The sequence below is a fragment of the Sphaerodactylus townsendi genome, linkage group LG04 (assembly GCF_021028975.2).
Source record: "Sphaerodactylus townsendi isolate TG3544 linkage group LG04, MPM_Stown_v2.3, whole genome shotgun sequence".
In the NCBI taxonomy this organism is placed as follows: domain Eukaryota; kingdom Metazoa; phylum Chordata; class Lepidosauria; order Squamata; family Sphaerodactylidae; genus Sphaerodactylus; species Sphaerodactylus townsendi.
In genome coordinates, this window is record NC_059428.1 from 155,084,731 (window position 1) to 155,107,450 (window position 22,720).

The window sequence follows — 22,720 nt, forward strand, 5'->3', positions numbered from 1 at the left end:
CCCACAGACAGATTCTGTGTTCGTTTGAAGCTAGACCTTCCCACCCTCTGCTTTAGATGTGGATAGCCTTGTACATGAAGATACCTTAATTTTTTAATTATTTCTGCCAGTTCCTGCTGTTTTTTTGGTGGGGGGAGTCAGATGAGTACCTCTGTCTGCTCTGGAGGTGAGCTTTTTTTCTTTTTTTTTAAAGGAAACATTTTCTCCTATGTACTAGAAGTTTGGCTGAGAGGATCCCTTTGCGTGGGGGGAGTGGTACAAGTCCTGACAATTTAATCCTAATTGGATGGGTGTGGAGGAATGTGGAGTTATTGATTTATTTGCAGGAAACTTAAAAGCAGCCTGTATTGTTTCCACAGTGGAAAAAGTAGCAGGTGCAGTGGAGTCACATGAACTCGCATGGGACTTACCTAGCACTCAACCTGACCCTACCCCTAATTCCTATCCTCTTCAATTACTGCTTAAAAATAATAACAATAATAATAATAAGAGTTTGGATTTATTTCCCCCTTTTTCTCCTGTAAGGAGACTCAAAGGGGGTTACAACAAACACCCTGTGAGGTGGGTGGGGCTAAGAGAGCTCTGAAGAACTGTGACTAGCCCAAGGTCACCCAGTTGGCGTATGTCGGAGTACACAAGCTAATCTGGTTCCCCAGAGAAGCCTCCACAGCTCAAGCGGCAGAATGGGGAATCAAACCCAGTTCTCCAGATTAGAGCGCACCTGTTCTTAACCACTACACCACGCTGGCTCTCATAAGAAAATATAGTGAAGTTCGGATCGTGGATCTTCTGGCATCTTCTCTAACCGACTCACAGTTCATGCTGGACTTTCCTGGAGGAACACACAGGCAACCTTTGTGAGTCATCTATTGTTTGACCGCAGTTGATCTGTGACTCAGAGGGGTAAACTGCAGTGCTGTAGTCAAAGCTCTGCCTGCAACCTGAATTCGATCCCAACAGAAGTCAGCTCCAGGTTGCCAGCTCCAGCTGACTCACCCTTCCATCCTTCCGAGGTCGGTAAAATGAGTACCCATCTTGCGGAAGGGTAGACAGCTGAAGACCGTGATGGCAAACCACCCCATAAACACAGTCTGCCTAGTAAACGTCGTGACGCGATGTCACCCCAGTAATGACCCGGTTCTTGCACAGGGGACTACCTTTACCTTTTACCTAAGTAGATTCAAATTCAGGGAAAGGGAGCTGCTGGCCAGCACCTTCCAGTTCTGATGGGGCAAATGCATTTATCTTGGTATGCACCCTACTTTCAAGTGTTGTCCAGTTGGAGGGGAAGACGACTGTATCAACCCCCTGACCCTACGCTGCAAAATGGGAATCTGTGCGGCATCTTTTCAGGAACTGAGAAGGTGAGTCTCCTTCTGATAGGAAACGGGCAGGCTTTACAGAGTTGGCTGTAATCTCAAGTGTCGAAATATTTCAGAAGTTCCACCCATGTCTAACCTCTAGATGGTGATAGTTACCAGCAACCTTACTGGTTCCTGCAGCAGCAGCAGCAGCAGCAGCAGAACAATTGCAGAGACAGTATTCCTGTGTGTATGATGTATCTACTTTCCTAATGACTCGCAATTTGCCTCCTCCACACACCGGTCTCTTATTCCACAGTAAATTTAATAATCCTCTGTAGTGGGCAGTTGTTGACATACTGAGCGTTGATAAACGATTGCGAAAATAAAGCTGCTTTGGAAGATTTCTCGGAGGGGGCGTGTTTACACGGACACCGCCGTAGCAGACCTATGTTAGCGGGATTTTATTAATTTATTTACTGCCCAGAAAACTACTGATTTTGTGCCAAGGGGTTGCAGGGGTGGGGGTGGGGGAGAATGATTTCCTAACTGGATGTAAGGTTGTTTGATTGGCATACCCAGGTAGGCTAATTTCCACGTTTGGTTGCAGGGTTTTGGGGTAGGCGGACGTGGTACAATAAAACTATTAAGGCCGTATAGCATGAGCAGGGATGTCTTAATTTTGAAGGGACGTGAATGTTCCAAGGGGCTTCAGGGAGGATGCATGAAGCCAGAAACCCCACGCCTTTGCATTCTGGCAGAGTTGCGCATGGCTTGGGGTTTTCTGCAGTGGGGTTTTCTGCAGTGCTGGCTGCTACAAATGTGTTTTTGTGCATCCACAGAGAGAGGGATGAATTCACTAATGGGGGTGTCAAAAATCACGAGAAGGAGGGGACAAATCAGTGCTTGTGTGATCCTTTCTTACATGTCCACAGTAATGCTGATTTGCCCCGTTGGGATCAGGAAGGAAATTTCCTTCAGGCCAGATTGGCCAGGAGTCCTGGGGTGTTTTTTTTTTTCTTCCTCTGGGCATAGAGCAGGGGTCAGTGGGGGGAAAAGTTGTGAATTTCCTGCATGCTGCAGATGACCTTGAGGTCCCTTCAAGCTCTCTGTTCCTACATCACCAACAGTCTCCTTCAGTGATGGTGTAATATTACAGTTTTACCCAGCATGCAATATTCCCTGTACAGTGGGCTTTTTTGATACCTAACCTCCATGCCCGTGGAAATGGGAGCTGCTACTTTCAGCCTTCCTCCCTGTGCTTAGATGTTATTCCCACTTCTTTTTATATCCACACATGACAGAAATCAGCTCTAATTTATGGTATGCTGTAGATAATAGGCCTTTTTTTGACTCTGACTCTTAATTAGTTGTTCAAATTGCATCTTTGAACTTCCTCTCCTGTGTTTCCACTACAGTTAATTTTAAAAGCTATTAATTTTTGCAAATATTGTCGTCTAAAAATCTGACTTCTCTTTTCCTGTGTGACTTTTTTTTTAATGCCTCTGCGGCGTATTTTTTAAAAAAATCAGCTGTGCTGGTTACATTAGTTTTCTCCCGATGCTCAAATGATTTGCTTCGTTGAGCACAGGAAGCTATCTTCTACCGATCAGACCATTGATCTATGGAGGTAGATATTTGGCTGCTCTGGCTACAGGGACTGCTTCTGAGAGATGCCTTGCCTATCTCCTACTCCCTGATTCTTTCAACCAGAAATATCAGGGACTGGACTTGGGATCTTCCATGACCTCTTCCTTATTTTCTAAAAGAGATACCAAGAAAGGCTTATAAAGCCTTTGTATTTAAGCCATGTGTCCTGTCGTGCAGATAGCATCATGAGAGTCAGCGTGGTGTAGTGGTTAAGAGCAGGCGGATTCTAATCTGGAGAACCGGGTTTGATTCCCCACTCCTCCACCTGAGTGGCAGAGGCTTATCTGGGGAACCAGAGTTGTTTCCCTGCTCCTCCACGTGAAGCTTGCTGGGTGACCTTGCACTAGTCACAGTTCTCTCTGAACTCTCTCAGCCCCACCTACCTCGCAAGGAGCTTGTAAGCCACCTTGAGTCTCCTTAGAGGAGAGAAAGGTGGGGTATAAATCCAAACTACTACTCCTCCTCCTCATTTAAAAACAAAATAACATTACATCCGACTATTTTTCAGGGTTATGATTTGTGACGAGGCTGCATCTGACGAATTGTTTAAACTATTTAACCAGACTTTTAGAGAAGCACAAACTTGAAAGTCGGTGAAACGAAGGGAGGGTTTTCAGTTCCGAAGAAGCAGTGGGATTGATTTGGCAGCCGGAGAGTTCTTAATTGCTCTTAATTCCTACCTCCTGCTGGCTGTATCGGGGGCCAAATGTTAAGATTTATTCATTTTTAATCGCTGGGTCTTTATGACTTGGAAAAGGCCCCCTAATGGACGCCGCTGTGCTTTATTGCTGTTTGAAACCGAACACCGTCAGTGACAAATGAATTGTCATCAGGTTATTACTATTACACATGCGTCCCAGCCGGATGATAGCCTAATTTGTTCTTTGACCGCTGGCCTTTTCATGCGTGCCTTATTACTAACTGGCTCGAACTGCTGCTGGGGTAGAAAGTCTGCTGTGAGGGAAGAAGAGGAGGAGGAGGAGGAAGAGCAGCAGCAGCAGCCTCCACAGCTCAAGCGGCAGAGCAGGGAATCAAACTCGGTTCCTCCAGATTAGAGTTCACCTGCTCTTAACCACTGCGCCACTACTCTGAGGCAGTAGGAGTCATTCAACACTGGAACCGGCTGACTAGGGAGGTGGTGAGCCCCCCCGCAGTGATGGTCCTCAAACAGCGGCTTGTCAGGGATGCTCTGGCCTGATCCTGCATTGAGAAGGAGGTTGGACTAGATGGCCTCTGTGGCCCCTTCCAGTTCTACAGGCACCTTAAAAAAACTCACGTGGCTTGGTGCTCAGCCAGTTCCATATAGTTTTTTAAATGAGTAGAAATATACAGATTGGGGGGGGGGGGGCTTGCTCAAACTGCTTCCTGTCGAGATAACGATACTTGCACCAAAACAGAGGAAAAATGCAACATGACCCTTCAAACCAAAATATAGAGTCCTATAGAGGAGCAGCAGTGGCGTAGGAGGTTAAGAGCTCGTGTATCTAATCTGGAGGAACCGGGTTTGATTCCCAGCTCTGCCGCCTGAGCTGTGGAGGCTTATCTGGGGAATTCAGATTAGCCTGTGCACTCCCACACACGCCAGCTGGGTGACCTTGGGCTAGTCACAGCTTCTCGGAGCTCTCTCAGCCTCACCTACCTCACAGGGTGTTTGTTGTGAGGGGGGAAGGGCAAGGAGATTGTAAGCCCCTTTGAGTCTCCTACAGGAGAGAAAGGGGGGATATAAATCTAAACTCTTCTTCTTCTCTAGCAAAAAATCACCGTTATGAGGTCCCCATTGGTAATCCTTCAGGTTATTTTGGTTTCAAAAAGGCACTTTTCTTTAATTAAAGTGAAGCCTTTAGCCATGAATGTAGGAAATATTTCTGCCATCTTTTTAAAAAAAATTTACAGTGTGTGTTAGGAACCTTAATTACTTAACAACAGGTTACCGCTTAATCTGTAACGCAGAACTACATGATTCATCAACACTGTGATTTTCTCTGCAGTGGAGTTCAGTGGGGAAAAATGGGATTTCTCTTCTTTTTTTTAACTGATTAGGGAAAGGGAGGGGGTTGGCATCCTGTCTATTACAGTCAAAAGGAGAAATAAGAACATAAGGAAGAGCCTGCTGGATCAGACCAGAGTCCATCTAGTCCAGCACTCTGCTACTCGCAGTGGCCCATCAGGTGCCTTGGGGAGCTCACCTGCAGGAGGTGAAAGCAATGGCCTTAAGAACATAAGAAAGAGTCTGCTGGATCAGACCAGAGTCCATCTAGTCCAGCACTCTGCTACTCGCAGTGGCCCACCAGGTGCCTTGGGGAGCTCACCTGCAGGAGATGAAAGCAATGGCCTTAAGAACATAAGAGAGAGCCTTGCTGGATCAGACCAGAGTCCATCTAGACCAGCACTCTGCTACTCGCAGTGGCCCACCAGGTGCCTTGGGGAGCTCACAGGCAGGAGGTGAAAGCAATGGCCTTAAGAACATAAGAAAGAGCCTTGTTGGATCAGACCAGAGTCCATCTAGACCAGCACCCTGCTACTCACAGTGGCCCACCAGGTGCCTTTGGGAGCTCACAGGCAGGAGGTGAAAGCAATGGCCTTAAGAACATAAGGAAGAGCCTGCTGGATCAGACCAGAGTCCATCTAGACCAGCACCCTGCTACTCACAGTGGCCCACCAGGTGCCTTGGGGAGCTCACAGGCAGGATGTGAAAGCAATGGCCTTCTGCTGCTGCTGCTCCTGAGCACCTGGTCTGCTAACGTAGGGGAAATAATTGCAAAAGGCAGAAGAGAAGCAAAATCTGAACATTGTTTCAGGGTTTTGGCTTCTGCCTTCACTAGCAACACAGGTTTTTCAATCTAGGCACTTGGAGCTCGAGTGATAGGAAGTCGACAGTTGCCACATAAGGGGGTTTTCTAAGCACGAATGAGGATTTGGAAAAAATTAATTAAAAAGTGCTGTGTTCGTGCACCATCTTCCATGCCAAGGCTGAAGGGCTGTTAGACTGTGTAGTCTGCATATTTGGCAGGTTAATTAAAAAAAAACAGCAGAGAGAACAACCGTTGCTTGAGGTCCATGGCTGCAACCTTGAGAGGTCTTTGCACTGTTGTTTGTACTTTAAAATTGTAAGGGGATATCATCCAGAAGTAATAAAAGCATTGCAGGGAACTTGTTTCCCAGAGAGCCAGCGTGGTATAGTGGCTAAGAGCAGGTGCACTCTAATCTGGAGAACCAGGTTTGATTCCCTGCTCTGCCACTTGAGATGTGGAGGCTTATCTGGTGAACCTGATTAGCTTGTGCACTCCAGTACGTGCCAGCTGGGTGACCTTGGGCTAGTCACAGATCTTTGGCGCTCTCTCAGCCCCACCTACCTCAGAGGGTGTTTGTTGTAGGGAGGGGGAGGGAAAGGAGATTGTGAGTCTCCTTACAGAAGAGAAAAGGGGGATATACATCCCAAAACTCTCACTCTGTTAAAGAATTGCCTATGCTCATTGTAAAGGTTTTTGTTTCCCTCCTAGCCCTGCGTGGGGTTCTCATACGTTGTACTTTACTTTTCACGGGGTGTGTTGCACACAGGCTCCCCCCCCCTTGCGTGTTATCCTGTGTTTGTTCAGTTTTGGTGTTTTGAAGCCCAGTGAAGTGATGGTTATGTTGTGTTAAACTTTTAAGCGAGGTCTTTCTGATGGCAATTTAATTTTGACCAAGGTTATCACGGTTGTAATTGCATTTGGCCATGACCTTGCAGCATTGCAGCCAGTCAGAGCAAACAATGCTGACCAAGACTATCAGCAAATGGGCTCAGGCAGTTTAGGCAGCACTTGCTATGAAGTCACAAAAGCCAAAAGCATTGTGGGAAACCAGTGTTTTATCATGTCGCATTAGCATCCTTGTGTTTCACCCAGAGTTCCAGGATTTATTCTAGCTGGTTTACATACCATCACGAGTAGTCACTTATGGGCGTCATGAGGTTGACTAGAAAATTTCGTTCTGTCACTGGGAAGTCTGGTCTGGACCCAACCCATAGGCAGGATCTCCCAAGATCATTTCTCCGACCTCCTCATCTGACCATAGGACCTCCTCATCTAAACCAAACCATCCACAGAAAAAAAGCATGGTTTTTAAATATATGTGAGAAGACTCTCCTTGGATATCCATAAAAATGTGATTTCATAAATTCCAAAGACACCCCCCCTCTAAATTACCTTGACCAAGCTTACTCAGGGAACACACAGTGTCGAGAATGACTGAGAGCCAATTAAAGAAAAGAGCATGTCTTTATGTTTGTTATTTGCTCAAACACCTGACAACTTATAGAATCCTGGAGGGAGAGAATTGGGGGGGGGGGTTTCCAAATTGCTCCCCTCTTGTGATTCTTCATGCCCCCCAACAAATATATATCCACACAGAGGAAAATGTGAATTTTGCAATTAGGTTACAGACTGTATATTATAGCACCTTTCCCTTCCCTTGCAGAAGAGCTAGAAATGTAATACAGTACGGCACTGAGAGGCTCTGCATTATATCTTCGCTACCAAATCAGTACTGCACAGAATTTGTAACAACAGCTGCACTGCAGCAATTGGGGAATTTTGAGCTGTCAAGAAGTAGAAGGTTAGGAGAGCTTAGAATATCTTGAAATGAGACATTCTCCATCAGTCCTGGCTGTGCAAAAACAGATCTGGGGCAGACTTGAGACGAATTAAAAACATTTCATATGTGATCAGCCCTGTCACTAATTCTTGTTGTTGCTTCCTTAGAATCCAATATTTTTCTGTCAGTTCTCATATATATCGATCAGCAACATCTAGAGTGCCCCAAGAAATATGCCATTTGCTTTGTGCAAACGAAAACAGCACGAATCTCCCTACAAACTCCCTCAGATCTAGTGGAAATGAGGCAGTGTGTGCCATTGGGTCGCCTGTGCCAAAATATAATTAGTGCTGTCACTTGCTTAAAGAAAAATAATTGATTAATCATGCATTAATTAATTGATTAAATCTGCATATATTTACATGGGGGCAAAACAACTTGGAGGGGGAAAAATACTCTGTTTCTAAGATGATGCATAAGTCAAAGCAAGCCTCCTCTAAAAGTTATTCTTTCCTGTGCAAGAGACAACAAGGAATCCTAGAACAGCAAGTGCCATCTGTAAGTTTTTAAAGTATTTATCTTAATTAACCTGGGCTGCCCAGTTAATCAGGATACCTTTTCAGCGGATCAAAACCAATTTTGATAATTTAATTAACAGATTAGTCAGGTAAAAATGACATTTGTGAAAACGATTTGCTGTTGATTTAACCTGCTGGCTCCCAGCCGTACGGTAGCTGCGACAAAAATATACGTTGAGATTGCTGTATCTTTAATGAAAGTTGTTCTTTTCCCCCCAACAGGTATATATCAGGATAAAAGACGACGAGTGGAACGTTTATCGGAGATACACAGAATTCCGATGCCTCCACCAGAAATTGCAATCGAAGTATCATCAAGTCAGAAGTTTTCATTTTCCACCAAAAAAGGCCATTGGAAACAAGGTAACCGAAAACATTGTTGAAGGCATTAAAGGTGGGAAAATGCCCATTTGAAACTGCCTGTTTCAGTAAATAAATGCTGTCAGCTGGATATTTTCTGAATGTATATTAAACTGGTGGGTATAATCCCTAGGTACAGAAAGCCAGGACAGCCTATGGACAGGACACAGTCCTCCAAGGAGGCACGTGTTAATTCCCACACCCTATGGAATGAGAAGTGGTGTCTGGATTTATGCCCTGCCTTTCGCTCCTGCAAGGAGTCTCAGCTTAGAAACTCTTTCCCTTCCTCTCCCCACAACAGACACCTTGTGAGGTAGGTGGGGCTAAGAAGAAGAAGAAGAGTTTGGATTTATATCTCCCCTTTCTCTCCTGCAGGAGACTCAAAGGGGCTTACAATCTCCTTTCCCTTCCCCCCTCACAACAAACACCCTGTGAGGTAGGTGGGGCTGAGAGAGCTCCGAGAAGCTGTGACTAGCCCAAGGTCACACAGCTGGCATGTGTGGGAGTGGACAGGCTAATCTGAATTCCCCAGATAAGCCTCCACAGCTCAGGCGGCAGAGCTGGGAATCAAACCCGGTTCCTCCAGATTAGATACACGAGCTCTTAACCTCCTACGCCACTGCTGCAGAAAGAGCTATGGCTAGCCCATGGTCACTCATCAGGCTTCATGTGGAGGAGCAGGGCAACAAATCCAGTACACCATTGGCAGGGGCGTTCCTCCCATTGGGCAAAGTGGGCAGCTGCCCAGGGCGCCACCTTGTGGTGGGCAACAAAATTGCAGGTTCGTTTGTGGGGGATTTTGTATTTTTAGTGTTTTTTCAATTTTTGGCCTGCAGGGGGTGCAGATTTTAGGCTAGCAGCACCAAAATTTCAGGGATGTTTTGGGAGACTCTCCTGATGATATGACCCGGGTTTGGTGAGGTTTGGTTTAGAGAGTCCAAAGTTATGGACTCCCAAAGGGAGTGCCCCATCCCCCATTGTTTCCAATGGGAGCTAATAGGAGATGGGGGCTACACCTTTGAGGATCCATAACTTTGGACCCACTGAACCAAACTTCACCAAACTTGGGTGGTATCATCAGTAGGGTCTCACGAAGATACTCTGAAATTTTGGTGCTGCTATCTTAATAATTGCACCCCTGACAACAGGCACCCTCTAAATTTCCCCAGATTCTCTTTTTAAATCCAGATTTGTGAGTTGGGGAATATTCTATAATGTGATGGTGACTTTGAAACGACCTGGTGGAAAAAAATCATTGTTTGATCACGGTGGGGGAGGGTGGTCACCCATGGGGGGGCATCAAACTCAGGTTTTGCCCAGGGCTCCAGTTTGCCTAGGTACGCCTCTGACCATTGGAGTCTGCCATTCATGTGGAGGAATGGGGAATCAAATCCAGTTCTCCCCATTAGAATCCACCGTTCTTAACCACCACACCAGTCTGGCTCTCTTCCCACAGCATCTTTCCCCAGACTATTGTTGATCAAGAAGTAGGAAGCGGAAATGTTACTGGCCGGCTCTCGGGTTGTCTGCCACCTTAGAATTCACTGTGTTTTCCCCACCCCTATATTTATTTGAAGTTGAACTATGTTTAAATCAATTGTTTTGTGTTGTCTAGCGAAGTGCGAATCTTTCATTACAGCAGAGTTACAATTTTCTTCTTTTGTTTCAATACAGAGGTGATGTTGCATGTATAAAGTGTTCCTTTCTGGCATCTTAGCAGAGGTTTCCTAATATTTTTGTTTTGCAGTTCAGAAACACACTTGCACAGTTTTTCTCCAGTTCACCTGCAATTAACAAGCTTTCTGTCTACACTTGGCCCTGATCTGGCTAGCCACATCTTGTCAGATCGCTGCAGTTAAGCAGAGTCATTTCCACTTAGTACTTAGATTGGTAGACCACCCAGGAAGGTCAGGGTTGCAGTGCGGAGACTGGTAATGTCAAACCACCTCTGAACATCTCTTGCTCTTGGAAACCCCAGGGGGTTGCCTTAAGTGCGTTCCTAAATAAGACTGTATGTGATTAGTGCATTTTGCTGTCATAAGAACATAAGAAAGAGCCTCCTAGATCAGACCACAGTCCATCTAGTCCAGCACTCTGCTACTTGCAGTGGCCCACCAGATACCTTTGGGAGCTCACATGCAGGACGTGAAAGCAATGGCCTTCTGCTGCTGCTGCTCCCAAGCACGCGGTCTGCTAAGGCATTTGCCATCTCAGATCAAGGAGGATCAAGGTTGGTAGCCATAGATTGACTTCTCCTCCATCAATCTGCCCAAGCCCCTTTTAAAGCTATCCAGGTTAGTGGCCATCACCACCTCCTGTGGCAGCATATTCCAAACACCAATCACGTATTGCGTGAAGAAATTGTTTCCTTTTATTAGTCCTTATTCTTCCCCCAAGCATTTTCAGTGTATGCCCCCTGGTTTTAGTATTGTGAGAAAGAGAGAAAAATTTCTCTCTGTCAATATTTTCTACCCCATGCATAATTTTATAGACATCAATCATATCCCCCCTCAGACATCTTCTCTCCAAACTAAAGAGTCCCAAACGCTGCAGCCTCTCCTCATAAGGAAGGTGCTCCAATCCCTCATCCTATCTGTTAGCGTAGTATGACCCCATTTGTTGTCTCTTCTGTAAACTGAGGCACGGTAGAATTATAAAATGTTGCAATTTGGGCCTTTGGTCTCAGGGAATCTCTCGGATTTAAGAATTGCGATGATTGAATCCTTCATATCACATTTGGAGATGTTCGTTGGCCATTTGTGGACTCTTGTGCCCTCGTTTGCGAACGAGAAGCCCATGGAAATGTTGGCTTCAGCAGAGCTGCTGGAGCAGAAAGTCTCAGCCAAGGTGCCCTGCGCGTTTTTGTGCAGACGCTCAACTAAGGAGCGGGAACCTGCCCTGAAAACCCAGCCTGGGGAGCAGCCATGGAGAGCTATTCACTTCCTGGTCTGTTGAACCCATGACATGAGGGATTTACAGTCCACTCAAAGCACAAGTGAAGGCTTGATCAGGAAGAAGGTTAGGAAAGTGAGTTGTATTCCTCGTTTGCACTTGTGGCAGCTTTACAGATTACACATGCTTCCGACTTGGCGCTTTGGTCGCTTAGATTTTCAGTACCAAGAGGGCTTCCTTCCCACATAAGAGCATGTTGAAATGAAAGCAAATCTTCCCTTTTCTGGTGAACATCTGCATTTGCCATTTGTTTCGTTCTGTAGAAAGCCGCTTCAAGGTGACGTTAACACCAATGCTGTCTTACTTGCAGGATAGCCATGACGGTCCAAATTGTGACATTCAGTATGAAAACAAGAATCTTTCTCTGTGTGTGTGTGTGTGTGTGTTTGTGTGTTTTCCCCATGGGAAGAGAATGACTTTGCAATGACCCACTTAGCTTCCAAGTGAGAAAACTGCAGAGCTGTAAGATAATTCCTCCTGTCCAGAAGACTCTTTTGAGAGCAGACCTCATTGGTCATTTTTAGCTTCCCAAATGAAGTTGGATCTCCCCACCTCTGGAGTTGTTCTGGGCAGAAGGCTGGCTGAGGCTGAAGAATCGGTTCGCAGGGAGGCAGTCTCTGGACGAAAAGCAGAGGGGAGGTTTGCAGAAGTTCAGAGCCAGGTAGAACAGAGGAACCCAGGGAACATTGCAACTCTGCAGGAAGCAAGCTGGAGCCCTGGGGGAGCCTCTCTTTCCTTTTCTAATTTCCAGCCCAGTTTCCAGCCCAGTCTGTGTAATTGATCCCGGAGGAGTCGGCTTTCTCATTGGCTGAAAAGGGCTCGCACCGTCTAACCTCCTGAAAAGGGCTCGCACTTTGTAACCTCCTGTGGCTTCGCCAAACTTAAGTTCAAAGCGGCCCAGGTTTTCGCTCAGCGCCCCTTGAAATTTCCCAGCATTGCTCCGGAGGATAAATGAATGTTATTACCATAATGAAGGGAGAGAAACTATCTGAACAGTGGCCTTTTGGAGAGGGGGGGAGAAGGAAGGCCAGCCGAACTGCTCGGCTTCAGGCCGCCTGTGCAAGTTCATCTCCATCTCTAATTTCTCCCCCTTGCGCGTTATTTATTCCAGCATTTCATATTCCATGCCTCATTTAAATCTCATTAAATATCGTAAAGCTAATGTATGCAAATGGTTTTTGTCAAAAATGTATGTCGCTTCCAGAAGAACTGCATCGAAATGTATGTGGGTGATAATGCACATCTATTTAAAAAAAAACCCTTTAAAAAAAAACCCTGACCCAATGTCTTTTTCTATCGGTTTGATATCTAGTCCTATCAGCACGGGATTCTTCAATCCATTAGCTTCAGACTTTTAAAGACAGCCATTTGTACTTCACATCCTATCACGTCGCAGTTAACAAGTATTAACGAAAGCAATTTACGGCTGAGAATTATTTAATATTTTAAACTGTAATTGAGGGCAATTACGCTTCCAGGGAAGTTTGCACTTCGGATGTGCTGATGTTTTTGAGAAGAGACGCTGAAAGATCTGGACATCAGTGGGAGGCCGATTTCATTGCAGCTGCTGTTGAGAGGAGAGATCCAAGGCCCCATTTGTGGGAGCAAACAGTGTGCTTTGAAAACAGCTGCATGGCGTCTGTTGGTCTCGTAAGCTGGTTGTGTGAGAGAGCACTCTCTGCAGCGTGGTGCAGTGGTTAAGAGCAGGTAGAATCTAATGTGGAGAACCGGGTTTGATTCCCCACTCCTTCACCTGAGTGGCAGAGGCGTATCTGGTGAACCAATTGTGTTTCTGCACTCCTACATTCCTGCTGGGTGACCTTGGGCTAGTCACAGTTCTTCGGAACTCTCTCAGCCCCACCAAGGTATACTGTCGTGGGGAGAGGAAGGGAAAGGAACTTGTCAGCCACCTTGAGTCTCCTTGCAGGAAGAAAGGTGGGATATAAATCCAAACTCTTCTCTTCTTCTCTCTTCTAAATGGCTCCCTTGGTTATCACTGTGATACTGCCCCCTCTTTGCAGTTTTCAGTGGGGACAAATTTGCACAAATAGTTGCAGGACTGTCTATGCCAAGAGTCTCCAGCCTCTTTGAACAGGTGGGCACTTTTGGAGTAGAGCAGAAGTGTGCTTGCTATCGATGAGGGCAAAGCGGAGAGCGGGAAGGTCCTTTTCCTGGGAAGATTACATCTCTGACGTTTCCATCCGTGAAGTACCTGCGAGATGGACGTGAAGGAAGAGGTTAGTTGTAGGAAGGTAGAATTTGGGAGTCATGTTGAAAGCTATGGGAATGGAGACCCTTCCTTGGCTTGGATTATGAAGATTTTATTTATTTATTTATTTTATTTCTTAGGCTTTTATACTGCCCTATCCCCGAGGGGCTCCAGGCGGTGTACAACATATAGATAATACAATATAAGATAGCTAAAACATTTAAAAGCAGCGATAAAAACAATTTATTTATTTATTTATTTATTTATATATTCGGTTTATAGACCGCCCTCCCCCTAAGGGCTCAATGAAAACTGACTCTCATAAATATATAATAGATACCAATAAAAATATGAGTGGCGTCCAGTGTTCTATTTTCAAAATCCTCTCCCCAAAAGGGAGGGATGGCGAGTCCCGTTGGATGACAGGCGGCCCGAATGTCAGGGGGCCAAAGGAAGGGGGGCACCATCAGCGGCTGGTTCCTCCAAAGGCCCAGCGGAACAGCTCCGTCTTACAGGCCCTGCAGAACTCACCAAGGTCCCACAGGGCCCGGACAGTTGGAGGGAGAGCGTTCCACCAGGCCGGGGCCAGAGCCGTAAAGGCCCTGGCCCGCCTGGAGGCCAGCCGCATCACCGAAGGGCCAGGAACCACTAGTAGATTGAAGATAGAAGATGAAGCTGAATGTCCTGGAGAAAAGTAGGCCGAGAGTGGACATTTCTCACACGGCTGCATTTCAAACCAGAATACTAGAAGGCGGAGTGGACCAGGGGCGTACCTGGGCAAACTGGAGCCCCGGGCAAAACCTGAGTTTGATGCCCCCCCCCCTTCCCACGGGCGGCCAACCTCTCCCACAGTAACCAAACAATTATTTTTTTTCCACCAGGTTGTTTCAAAGTCACCATCACATTGTAGAACATGCCCCAACTTACAAATCTGAACACAGCAGAAATATTTTTGAAAACATTTTCAAAATGCTTTCGAAATGTTTTATTACTGCTATGAAAACATTTTATAGTGTTGTATCCAATCCCCCCAATTGGGGAAAACAGCATCACTTTCAATGTTATTTAAACAGAGGACCCCGGATTCTCCCTTTAAGGTGGATTTAAAAGGAGAATCTGGGCTCCCTAGTTTAAACAAGTGATGCTGGAATCCACCCCCAAACAGCATCATTTTCAATGGTGTTTAAACTAGGGAGCCCAGATTCTCCTTTTAAATCCACCTTAAAGGGAGAATCTTGGGTCCCCAGTTTAAACAACATTGAAAGTGATGCTCTTTTTGTGGTGGATTCTCCTCCACCCTGAAACAGCATCACTATCAATGTTTAAACCGGGGACCTCAGATTCTTTCTTTAAATCTATGCCAAAGGGGATGGATTTAATAATAATAATAATAACCTTTATTAGGCATTGAGAGAATAAAAGAAAGAAAGAAAACAAGCATTGGCAGGAAGGGGTGGATTTAAAAGGAGAATCTGGGGAAATTTAGGGGGTGCCTGCTGTCAGGGGTGCAATTATTAAGATAGCAGCACCAAAATTTCAGAGTATCTTCGTGAGACCCTACTGATGATACCACCCAGGTTTGGTGAAGTTTGGTTCAGGGGGTCCAAAGTTATGGACCCTCAAAGGTGTAGCCCTCATCTCCTATTAGCTCCCATTGGAAACAATGGAGGATGGGGGCACTCCCTTTGGGAGTCCATAACTTTGGGCTCCCTAAACCAAACCTCACCAAACCTGGGTGATATCATCAGGAGAGTCTTTCGAAGAATCCCTGAAATTTTGGTGCTGCTAGCCTAAAAACTGCGCCCCCTGCAGGCCAAAAATGGAAAAAACCACTGAAAATACAAAAAATTCCACAAACGAACCTACGCCCCCCCACAAGACTGCGCCCAGGGCAACTGCCCACTTTGCCCAATGGGAGGAACGCCTCTGGAGTGGACTCACAGCTCATCCCCCGTTTCGGTATGGAAGGGGTTCTACTTGATGAAAGCATCTCACCTTTTCATTCTTACGTCATGAAGGTGTATATCTCTGCATGTGAAACTACATCAATAGGTCGACTCCGTCAGCTCTACTTCTTTTGTCTTGATGCTTAACCTTCCTTTGCAAAGGAAAAAACATCACTGCCTTATATCTCGAACAAACGAGAGTAGAACGATTCTAATAATTTTTAAGTGTCTGGTTTGCAGACGTGTTCCCCAGTAATGTGCCGCCGTACTTTTTTTTAATGGCATTGTCACGTTGAATTGCAATGTAGTCCTCGCTCTTGTATCAGTGTGAATAAGAGCCTGGAAGCACTTGAAAATCTTGTCACGTTTATTGCCTTGTTGACTTTACTTAAGAACCTCCTTTGCCCTCATAAGGCAAAAGAGAACATTCAGCTCACTCTAAAAAGCTAATTTCGGTCGGCAAAGAAGCAGAAGATTGCGGTTTGTGGAGTGATGGGGGGCTATGTGCTTTTCCTTTTAAAATACATTCTTTTTGGGAAAATGCATTAGATGTACAGAATGTACATTGTTCAGAAAATTATCGCACCTAATATCACATTTTTCAACTGTTTCCCTTGTGGTAGTTGAGGGGCCTTTACTTAGTCTGTTCTTTAGTATGACATACGTAATCGACAGGGTTGCTCCATTTAGCTGATTTATCTGTCGGATCCATTATAAACCTTACCTGGGGGGCCCACTTTTACCACAGTGAGCGTCAAAACTGAAGGCGGCATTTGGCATCTTAGAAGAAGCATTCCGCTGTCTTCTGTGGGAGGGAATGCCTCTTCTCAGAGGCTATCCCCTACACCTCCCATGTGCATCTTCTAAAACCAAGGTAGTCCCTGTTGCTTCGAGACTCTTATGCAGATTTAATGGATTGAGATCTTTTGATTAATCAAGTAAGACAGGGATGCACAACCTTTTTGAGCTGCCGCACCTGACCGTACACGAATGTCAAAACGTGAACCCAAAGGAAATGCAACAAATTATACTGTAGCATAACAAACATACTAAAGGCTAGAGTGAAACGGCTGCAGTATTAAAGACACACAAGTTAGAAGCGCAAAACCTGACTTGGTACACTGTATATGAGAAAATCAGTCCTTTAAAATAAAGAGCGCCCACGAATCTCCGGGGGCAGCCATGGCTGGCCAGGAAAGGGCATAGCTAAGAAACCCTGCCACGCCTGCTCTTAGAAGGGGGGAAGGCAGGTGGCGGCCATGCCCACTATGGACAACCGTGTCATGACACCTGTCTTGCAAGCTTGGCGCTGTTACACCAAGGGCTACATAAATAAGATACAGCATACCCTGTCTTGTAAGCAGCGCTGCGACTGCCTCTCATTTTGTAAGGGGGCGCCGTTATTTTAAAGGACCTGATTTTCCTATTTACAACATACCCAGCCAGGTTTTGTGGTTCTAACCTGCATGTCTTTAATACTGTAACTCTAGCCTTGTTGTTTTTACAGCACTGGCAAGGGTGCTTTGCACATGATAAGGTGGTAGATCCCTGTCCCAAGGAGCATACTATGAAGAAGTAGCAGGAGGAGGAGGAAGAGGAGGAGGAGGAGGAAGGAGGGGGGTTGGATTTATATCCCACCTCTCTCCTGTAAGGAGACTCAAGGTGGCTTACAAACTCCTTTCCCTTCCTCTCCCCACAACAGACACCTTGTGAGGCTGGTGGGGCTGAGAGAGTTCCCAAGAACTGTGACTAGCCCAAGGTCACCCAGCAGGAACTTAGGTGTGCGGGTTCACCAGATGAGCCTCGGCCACTCAGGTGGAGGAGTGGGGCATCAAACCTGGTTCTCCAGATTAGAATCCACCTGCTCTTCACTACTTCACCACGCTGGCATTTCACAAGGGAATTAAGGAAGGCTTCATTTCAGTGGGGATGGAAAGGGAGACTGGGAAACTGGGGGTGGAAAGGGAGAGCCGTGTGCATGCATACGAAGAAAGATTGCTTTCCTTGCAAGGAGTGTGATCAAGAGGAAAGTCCCCAAACAGAGATGGATCATTGTTATAAAAACTCTGCATCTAAGCTGCTCGGCCTGTATTGAACGATCAAGGAGAACAATGCAAGCTGTGCTCGCAAGCCGAATAAAATTCAGACAGACTGCCTCCTGCTGCCGCCGCTGCCCAAAGTCTTTGCAGTTAAGGTCATCCGTTTCCCTCTCCCACCCCCCACCCCCCCATTGTTTGTGGATCAGTGCGCAAAAAGAAGTGTTGTTAATATCTATGGAAAGTTCAACAGTCTGTCTTTAGTGTTAATTCGGAAGTGAGCGGGCAGGGGTTCAAACCATGTTAGTTTGTTGTATCCAAAAAACCTAAGGGTCTTGTGGTGCTCGGCGGGGTAAATCTGCCCTAAACATACATTTACCACAGGCGAATTCATATGTAATGATTTCCTTGGGAACCGGAAAAGTAATTCTCCATGTGTGAAATCTGGATCCAGGATCTCTGCCAAGTTCATAATCCTTTGACCCGCTGTCTGGAATTAGTTTAGCCAGTTATTCTTGGTTCTACCAGTTTGGGTTGATTCGTACAGAAGGGATGGCATGGCGTTGCTCTGCTCTCTTGTCCTGGGATAACCAAGAAGCCCCGCCCCGTCCCCATTTGCAGTAAAACAGCACTCATTCAAATTAAAAGAAAAGTGCCATAAAGGATGCCACCATCAACTGAAATCAAACAAGGGCAGCCTTGTTAGTCATGGCCCCAAAATTATGGCATTACCTCTCCAGCAAGATTTGGCTGTCCCCCTCTGTCACCAGCAAGTGAAAACTTTTTGTTTTGTTTTACATGTTGTTCCACCAGTGAGCCTCCCCATTTGTTTTTATGTTTTGGTGAACTGTCTGTCTTTCAGTCAGTCAGTCTGTCTGCCTGCCTGTCTGTCTGTCTGTCAGTCTATCAATCTGTCTGTCTGTCACATTTTCTGCTCTGTCTCCTGGACAGGCATGGGGAGTGGTAGTGTGGGGTGGGGGAATCAAGGAGAGAAAAGGCTGAGGCGGCAAGGCCTGAGGCGACAGTTTGGGGCTTGGCTGCCAACCTCCAGTTGGCACCTGGGGATCTCTCACTATTGCATCTGAGCTCCAGGCAACGGAGACCAGTTCGCTTGGAGCAAATAGCCTCTTTGGAAGGCGGGCTCTCTGGCGTCATACTGCTGAGGTTCGTCCCCTCCCCAAACCCTGCCTGTAGGTTCCACCCCCCAAATCTCCAGGTATTTCTCACCCTGGAGCTTCCAAAACATTCTTTCCTTTTTCGTTTTTGGCTGCTAGCTCTCTTGCATTTTTGCCAGCTCTGATGATGATGGGTTTTATTTTGCATGCTATACAGGTGTGGTGTCCCTGTGTGTGTGCACTACGCAGTGGCGTAGTGGTTAAGAGCAGGTGCATTCTAATCTGGAGGAACTAGATTTGATTCCCCGCTCTGCCGCCTGAGCTGTGGAGGCTTCTCTAGGGAATTCAGATTAGCCTGTGCACGCCCACACACGACAGCTGGGTGACCTTGGGCTAGTCACAGCTTCTCCAAGCTCTCTCAGCCCCACCCACCTCGCAGGATGTTTGTTGAGTGGGTGGAAGAGAAAGGAGATTGTAAGCCCCTTTTCTCTCCTGTAGGAGACTCAAAGGGGGATATAAATCCAAACTCTTCTTCTTCTTCCTGTCTAAGTTTGATCTCAGATCCTTCTCTGTAGTCTGTGGATCAGGCTCTGCTTCCTGTACCTCTGGCTAGAGGTGGGAACTGTAGGTTAGTGTAGCTGGAATTCTGAAATAGCCACCTAGTAGTCACCCTGGCCTAGAAAGTCAGGGGATGCTGAAGAGTCAACAGATGTGCTGACTTTCCAAATCCAGGGCATCCTATCATTGCTGCAAAGCCTCTGTTCACCCGTGTGCATCTCCACACTTCTGGTTTTCAGCCTGTTGGCCCACACATTCGGCATATTTCAGAGGTGCATGGCTTTGTCCTAAGCAGCTAGCAAAACAGAGTCCCTGGATAAGCCAGCTTCATCATTGTTTATTTTCTATTTACCCGCTGTCTTCTGTGGACTATAATGCTGGCAGGTTTGTGTGGTTTTTTATTTTTATTTTTTTTCCTGTATGCAAGCCACAGCAAGATAGTAAAATTACAAACTGCTAAATTTCATTAAGTGGCTAGCAGAGCTCTTTGTCACTTTCCATTCTGGGCTTTTGTCCAGGTTTCTCGTTTCTAATGCATTGTTGACTGGAAACCCTAGGAGCTGAATTAGAAGAGACTCAAATCAGTGGTGGCACTTCAGTTCATGCAGATGTAAACATAATCCTTGGCCAGATAACTTGGTTCCTACAAAAACAGTGGTGTGGGATGCTGAAAACCTATTTTTTGTGGGGGGGGGGGGAGAGAGAAGAAAGCCAATGCGATTCTGGGCTGTATCAGTAGAAGTATAGTGTCTAGATCGAGGGATATAATTATACCTCTCTATTCTGTGCTGGTTAGACCTCACCTGGAATATTGTGTACAGTTCTGGCACTACAAGGCAAGAAGGATATTGACAAACTGGAATGGGTCCAGAGGAGGGCAACCAAAATGGTCAAAGGTCTGGATTCCATGCCCTACGAGGAGAGACTTAGGGAGCTGGGTATATTTAGTTTGGTGAAGAAAAGGTTAAGTGGTGACATGATAGCCATGTTTAGATATTAGAAGGGATGTCATGCTGGTGAGGGAGCAAGCTTGTTTTCTGCTGCTCCAGAGTCTAGGACACAGAGTCATGGGTTCAAGGTGAAGGAACAGAGACTCCACCGAGACATCAGGGAAAACAGCCTGACAGTAAGGGCTGTTCAACAGTGGAATGCACTGCCTTGAAGTGTGGTGGAGTCTCCTTCTTTGGCAGGTTTTCAACAGAGGCTGGATGGCCATCTGTCAGGAGTGCTTTGATTGTGTGTTCCTGCATGGCAGGGGGTTGGACTTGATGACCCTTGGAGTCTCTTCCGATTCTATGATTCTATGAGATGTTTCTGAAGGGCTGGTATAGGCAGCAGATAGAAACTGCAAGGCACTGTATCTCTATGAAGCCCCCTCAGGTAGCAGCAGGTCATCATAACTGATTCCCATAGGCAGCAGAGATTCACCAGATACGATGGCGTTCCTTAATTGCCTCTGGATTGGATGCAGCAAAGTCCACCCAGGCTTTCTCACAAGCGCAGTTCCCTTCATCCATCCACCACTGCCCCTTCAGACCTCAGGGGCTGATCTGTGACTCTACCTTTACCATGAGCTGGCGCTCTCAGGTGAATTGTTGAACCATCTTGGCTGGGCTTCGTGAACTCCCCTAGCGCTCCGCTTTTTTGCCACCATTTGGAAGGCCCATGCGCATATGTGCAGTGCAACAATATCATGCCTTCATATGTGTGCAGAGTAGCAGTAGGATTGTACAGTCATGTAGTGCTGGAGGGGACATCTTTACAGCTCTATCTTTTGCCCCGTGCTTCATTTCAGCATGACTTCTTTTAAAAACAAGACAGCCGGGGTTCTGCCTTGCTACAAACTCAGCAAAACAGCAAAACTGCCTGGGTGAACAAATACCGTATATACTCATGTATAAGTCGACCCGCATATAAGTCGAGGCACCTAATTTTTCCACGAAAAACTGGGAAAACTTATTGACTCTCTTATAAGTCGAGGGTGGGAAATGCAGCAGCTACTGGTAAATTTCAAAAATAAAAATAGATACCAATAAAATTACATTAATTGAGGCATCAGTAGGTTAAATGTTTTTGAATATTTATTTCAAAGAGAAACAGTAAACTAGCTCTGTAAGCCCTGATTCTCCCTTTAAGAAATCCCACTCCAGAAGGGGGGGAGGGGGGGGTGATTTAAAAGGGAGAATCTGAAGAGAAACCTGAGGGTGCCTGTCAGGGGAGGAATGCTTATGTTAGCAGTACCAACATTTCAGAGTATCTTTAGGAGACCCTCCTGATGATACCAGCCAGGTTTGGTGAAGTTTTGTTCAGGGGGTCCAAAGTTATGGACCCTCAAAAGGTTAGCCCCATCTACTATTAGCTTCCATTGGAAACAATGGGGGATGGGATCACCCACTTTGGGGATTCATAACTTTGGTTCCCCTGAACCAAACATCACCAAACCTGGCTGGTATTAGTAAGAGATTATCCTGATGATTCCACCCAGGTTTAGTGAAGTTTGGTTCAAGGGGTCCAAAGTTATGGACCCTTAAAATGTAACCCCATCTACTATTAGCTCCCATTGGAAACAATGTGGGCTGGGGGCACCCCCTTTGAAGGTCCATAACTTTGGACCCCCTGAACCAAACTTCACTAAACCTGGGTGGTATCATCGGGAGAGTCTCTTGAAAAATCCTGGAAATTTTGGTGCCACTAGCCTAAAAACTGCGCCCCCTGGCAGCTGACAAAGTAAAAACCCTAAAATATTTTTTAAAATACACCTGACTCGCGTATAAGTTGAGGGGGGCTTTTTCAGCACAAAAAATGTGCTGAAAAATTTGACTTATATGTGAGTATATACAGTAAATAAACTTGGTACCCAGCAAAAGGCTGAATGTATAGAAGGGGCCATTGAAAGCACAGCACCATAGAGCAGAACACATATTTGTGCAGCGATCTAATAAAGTAATGAGCAAGAACCAAGAAATAGATTATTGCCATAATTAGCTGACAGTTGCTTCCTACAGTGAATTTGACAGTAGGATAATAGGTACTTCCGTTCATTGAACAAAGAATAGCAAAGGTGTTTAGTAGTATAGCATATTGGAATATTGACACCAAGATTATGTGCAATGTAAATCACTAATGAAAATCACCTTCAGAATCCTCTGAAGATGCCAGCCACAGATGCAGGCGAAACGTCAGGAGAGAATGCTGCTAGAACACGGCCATACGGTCCGGAAACCACACAGCACCCCAGTGATTCCAGCCGCGAAAGCCTTCGACAATACAATGCAGATGTTCCCCACGATTATTCGACTTTATGTCTGTAATTTGTTTTTGTTCAGAGGAATGTGGTCTCTTTTGTTCAGTTAACATGGTTTTCAAGCTTTTTGCGCTCTAACTTTAGATGACTCCCTCTCCGCTGCAGAGGCATTCCAAAAAAATATTCTGTTGTAGTCCCA

The 22,720-nt window shown here is 45.9% G+C and overlaps 1 protein-coding gene across 1 annotated transcript in view; it reads left to right on the forward strand.

Moving 5' to 3' along the window:
• Positions 1 to 22,720, forward strand: part of SNX29 (sorting nexin 29) — a 127,634-nt gene that overhangs the window by 76,040 nt on the left and 28,874 nt on the right. The window contains 1 exon segment of the mRNA XM_048494183.1: positions 8,324 to 8,464. Coding sequence (XP_048350140.1) covers positions 8,324 to 8,464 — 141 coding nt within the window.